The 4,823-nt window shown below is 47.3% G+C and overlaps 1 protein-coding gene across 1 annotated transcript; it reads right to left on the reverse strand.

The window, feature by feature from the left end:
* Nucleotides 1–2,464: 2,464 nt before the first annotated feature.
* Nucleotides 2,465–3,504, reverse strand: M421DRAFT_427065 (uncharacterized protein). The gene is made up of 2 exons (XM_033594568.1): nucleotides 2,840–3,504; nucleotides 2,465–2,790 (listed from the first exon to the last, which is right to left on the reverse strand). Exons 1-2 carry the CDS (start codon nucleotides 3,332–3,334, stop codon nucleotides 2,740–2,742), a joined length of 546 nt encoding a protein of 181 aa, XP_033442545.1. The 5' UTR covers nucleotides 3,335–3,504; the 3' UTR covers nucleotides 2,465–2,739.
* Nucleotides 3,505–4,823: the final 1,319 nt, after the last annotated feature.

A 4,823-nucleotide genomic window follows, 5' to 3' on the forward strand; every position in this document is an offset into this window, starting at 1 on the left:
TATATTAGGTAATTTAAAAGCTTATTTAACCCTTAGGGTTTACCTAAGCTTATTAGTTTTTTTATAAACTACTCTTAAGCTAAGTCTCTACCTAGGATATTATAATATAAATAAGTGTTTAGTTAACTATCTAGGAGCTTATTTCTGCTATTTAGTAAGAGTAATAGGGAACTATTTAGAGGGTAGGTCTAGGCTAGTAAGGTCCTTATATAAAGGAGGTGTTTCGCGCAGCCAGCTTCTCTTTCACCAGCTCGCGAGGTTATATAAACCCACGGGTCCCCCAATGTCAACTCAGACACCACCATCGGGGGTTCCAGGACCCATCTAGGCAGAATAGTAGCCATCCTCGACGAGCCCCTTCACCACCCGGTAGGCGGCGCGCAGCTCAGTCGACCGCTAGAAGCTCGTTAACACCTGAAGACAAAATCAAAGGTTCAAAGGGTAAGACTTACAGGGGTCGTCACTCTATTGGAGCGAACGAGCTCCTCGACTAGCTCTAAGCCGATCGGCTTAAGGGCAGAGGGGCTACAACAAAGCAATCAGACTACTATTTAACAGCTCCAAACTAAAGAGACTTACAGAGCCTGGCAGGAGTGCCCGTGGGAGCACCGGAAACACCTCTTCGCCCGTCGGCCAGCGTTCTCCACGTCGTAACAAAGATCAGCTGAGCTGCTCGTCAGCAGCGCGGCCACACAAGTCCCACAGGGGATCACCCTGCGGGTGCCCCTAACGAGGGGTACCCTGAAAGGGGACCCACCCACTGCTGTGGCGCCGGTGGTGGTGCTAGTGGTGGTGCTGGTGGTGGGGAGGGCGGGGAGGGGAGCGTGAGGGTCGAAAGGACCCTTAAAGGAGCCCTCCACTCCCACAGAGGAAGCTCGTTTGGCCGAAGCCAAACCACTGCTGCCCAAAGGCGAGACCGAGCGAGGGCGGGCGCGGGCACGCGGAGCGAGCAAAAGCTCTTGAAAGGTGTCCGCGCGCCTGGCTGCCTCGTGGCGGGCTCGGCGGGCGGCGGTGGCGGCGGTGGTGCGCGCGGCGCGCTTGGTGGTTGATTCTCTCTATCTCCAAGTCAGTTACAGCCAAAAAGAGCACCAGAACAACAAAGCAGCCGCTCAATTGGACACTGTCTAAACCCCTGGAACCACAGAACAGGTTACTAGGCACCACTGAACAATCGTGAAGCCAAAACGAGCGAAGGAAAGATCACCAGCCGCTCGAAAACACAAAAACAAAGTATACGTACAGCCATGATGGATTAAGAAGCTGAAGTCGTTGACATTGGGGGACCTGTGGGTTTATATAACCTCGCGAGCTGGTGAAAGAGAAGCTGGCTGCGCGAAACACCTCCTTTATATAAGGACCTTACTAGCCTAGACCTACCCTCTAAATAGTTCCCTATTACTCTTACTAAATAGCAGAAATAAGCTCCTAGATAGTTAACTAAACACTTATTTATATTATAATATCCTAGGTAGAGACTTAGCTTAAGAGTAGTTTATAAAAAAACTAATAAGCTTAGGTAAACCCTAAGGGTTAAATAAGCTTTTAAATTACCTAATATAAGCTCTTTAGGCTATATAACTAAAGTACTTTAGGATAACGTTAGTAACTATATAAGAGACCTTAGAGTTATAATAGAGGAAAAAGCTTTTCTAAGATAAGGCTTAGATGCTTAGACCTTAGGGAAGAACCCTACTTTTTAGTTAGACCCTACTAATTATCTTGTTATATACTTAGCTACTTGCTTATCTAATAAGCAAACGCCTAGGGGGTGTGTTACATAATTAAGCACCTTAATTAAGGGTGTGGAGCTTGCTAGCCTAGATAAACTAGGACAAGCACCTCTAGGTCTAAACTAGAAGCTTGTTTTATCTATTCTTTATTAATAAGCTACTAGATAATTAGCTAACTACTTACTTATCTAGGATTATATAATCTACGTATATTTCCTATGTATGTTATAAAAAAAGTAGGGGAAGGACTAGACTACTTTCTTCCTAGTCTAGAAGGACCTAGACAAATCTAGACTAGCTTTGTCTAAATAGGAAGCGTATAGCCTAATAGAGGTAAGGTAGGATTATGTAATATAATAGACAAGTTATTATAACGTAGATTATCACCAAGCCAGCTATATCACTAAACTAGCCATTTTCTCTTAGCACAACTAACATAAGTTACTATAACTACAACTACTTACTATTAAATAGTGACCTAGCATACTGCGTGCTTACATTAGATTTAGAAGATGTTTCTGCACTCTCCTAGCACGTTTGTGCGTTGTGTCCAGTCTTGCTGCAGTTCCCACAGCGCTGAATAGTTAATTAAGCTCCTAGTTGACTACCTCTACTGTATCGGTTGAGAGGAGAAGCGGATCACGTGTTGTTGGCGGTGGTCTGGTGCTACTTCCTCATGTTGTTGAGCACCTCTTACCTCAGCTGCATCACAAAGACATCATCAAAATAGACCCCGCAGCGACCCTTGGATAGCAAAGATACAAGCAACACGACAACACAGAACACAATACACTCGTTATATACATTTGCCCTTGATACCGCAACACCAAACATGCGATGGAATAATACAGATCGCCGCTAGAATGTGTGCTATATTGTCCCCGCAGTTTGACTTCTCGTACCACCTCTCTTCTCTTTCCGCAAACATCAAGAATGACAAGATTGTGGCCCTATGACCAAGAGTCCTTCTCGAATACCAATCGAAAACTATCGCGCTCCCGCTTTGGTGCTAGTAGGTAGTGCCGTTCACGAATGTCGTATTTTTATATTCGTTGGCAAGCTGTTCCCGAGTCAGTCCCAGAGCACAAATTTCGACCATAGTCACTCACATTCCAGACATCAATGCGCAAAGTGTATGAGCCGTCTTCGTATACCACAATGGGTTGCAGAAAGCCAACCGCAGTCACAAAGTTCAACCAGTAGTATTCCTTGTCGCCTGTTTCAAAAACCAGTCGTAAGTGCAGCTTCTTATCCGGCTGTATTGATCCGGATGTCTGGATATAGATGTTGGCACCATCCTCTGTCTGCAGATTGTATCGTGTGTCTGCGCTGAAGATCCCCGTCTGAGGATCGGTGAGTCCCCAATCAGCACCGAGATTCAGGATCTTTCCATTCAAGCGTGGACCGGTGAAATTGCCGCCGACGATTGGGATGGCTGTTCGCAGGCCTTTGGCTGTCTGTGCTGTAAAGATTCCCGCTTTGCAGTCGGCGAAAGCTGTGTACATATATTCAAGGGCAGGTGCAGTTGGCACTGAGACGTTCGTGGAGAGGACACCTGTGCAAAGAAGAAAGACGATCGAAGCAAGGAATTCGAGGACTCGCATGGTGAATGTAAGGTTGGTGCAATGGGCAGTTCAGTATGCATATTTAAGGGCACAGGGTCTGCAATCGACTTGATATACATTACAAAGACCGAGTATCGGCAGAAGTCACGTGTGTAGACCCTCGGTTATGCTTCAAGAAGTCGAGGGGCCAAAAGCCGTGAGACGATGCCGTTGCATTCCGATGCGGGGATCAAGAGGTTGTAAATGTGTGCTGCGGGCGAAGGCTTTGCGCAAGTGCGAGCCTTGAGCAAGGTTGGGGTATGTAACGTAACTGCCGAGTTTGTTCACGTGCACGCCTTATCTTACCTACCGGTACCGTGCACGGACACCGGGTGGGCCGGGTCACCAGGTGGGCCACCCCACCAACTTTACCACCTCACCAACAGTGAGGCTACAACACCACGTAGAGTAGATATTATTATATAAGAAGTTGATAAAATATACTATCTGCTACTGCGAGACTTTTAGCGTATTCAGGTTTTTTGTGGGCTTTGTGACGCGGCCACCACGAGTCCTGAAGCCCAGGGGTGCTGAGCTGGGCTTATGAGACTCCTGTGAACTGCCATTTGCTGCACCACCACCACGCTTTGTTGATTTTGACCGTGGCTTTGCTGAGGCCTTGGGATTAGTCTGTTTAGGCAATTAGGATACTTTTTCTGCGTTCTTGAGTGTTTTGACGCGCTCTCTTTCAGCTGCGCGTTCGGCGATCCCCTGAGCCTTCTCCGCCCTCTTTTGAGCTGCCTTCTCACGCCTCAACACTGCCTTTTCTTGCCTCTTAACCTTATCCTTCTCTTTCAGGATCTTATTGTTGTGCTGTACTTGCTTCCGATCAGCCTTTGCAGCGTCATCTGCGATTGCCTGCCTCTCTATATCCTTCATACGGGTCTTGGCACGTGCAACGGATGAAGGATCCCAGAATATGGCCCCCCCTTGTACATTAGGGTCCCGCGGTGACAGTGGCAATACTTTCTTCTTCTTTTAACGCTTCTTCTTACTCTCTAGTGCTGTTTTAAGGCCCTGAAGTTCCTGATCTTTGAGCTCAAGAGCCACGTGCATCTAGTGCATCTGCTGCCTTGCCTCACTCTGCGCCCCTGGGTCCCCATACGTCACTGCACAGTCAAAAGATGACCTAAAACGTCGCTAATTAGGTGAGGTAGATGCCGCCCAAGGCTCTAATTGCTAGGGAGGCGTTGCAGGTAGTGGTGGAGTCACCTTCTTGAAGCGATCAAGTATGACGTCTAGGTGAAGTGGGTTGGTTGGTTGGTTGGTTGGTTGGTATTCATTTTACGTCTAGTTAATAGGGACAAAGTCCACCATCTCGCCTCCCAAAGGGCATATACGACGTGCTAAGCTATAGAATTACAGTGCGAACACACTACCTTAGAAAGCATTTCTTGCCTGCGCGGGTATTGCTACCATTTCAAAACTACAGCTCCTCGTCCAGTTGGGGAGGCTGAGCGATGTATGTACATTAGGGTGATTTCCTTGC

The sequence above is a fragment of the Didymella exigua genome (genome assembly GCF_010094145.1).
Source record: "Didymella exigua CBS 183.55 unplaced genomic scaffold M421scaffold_82, whole genome shotgun sequence".
NCBI lineage: Eukaryota > Fungi > Ascomycota > Dothideomycetes > Pleosporales > Didymellaceae > Didymella > Didymella exigua.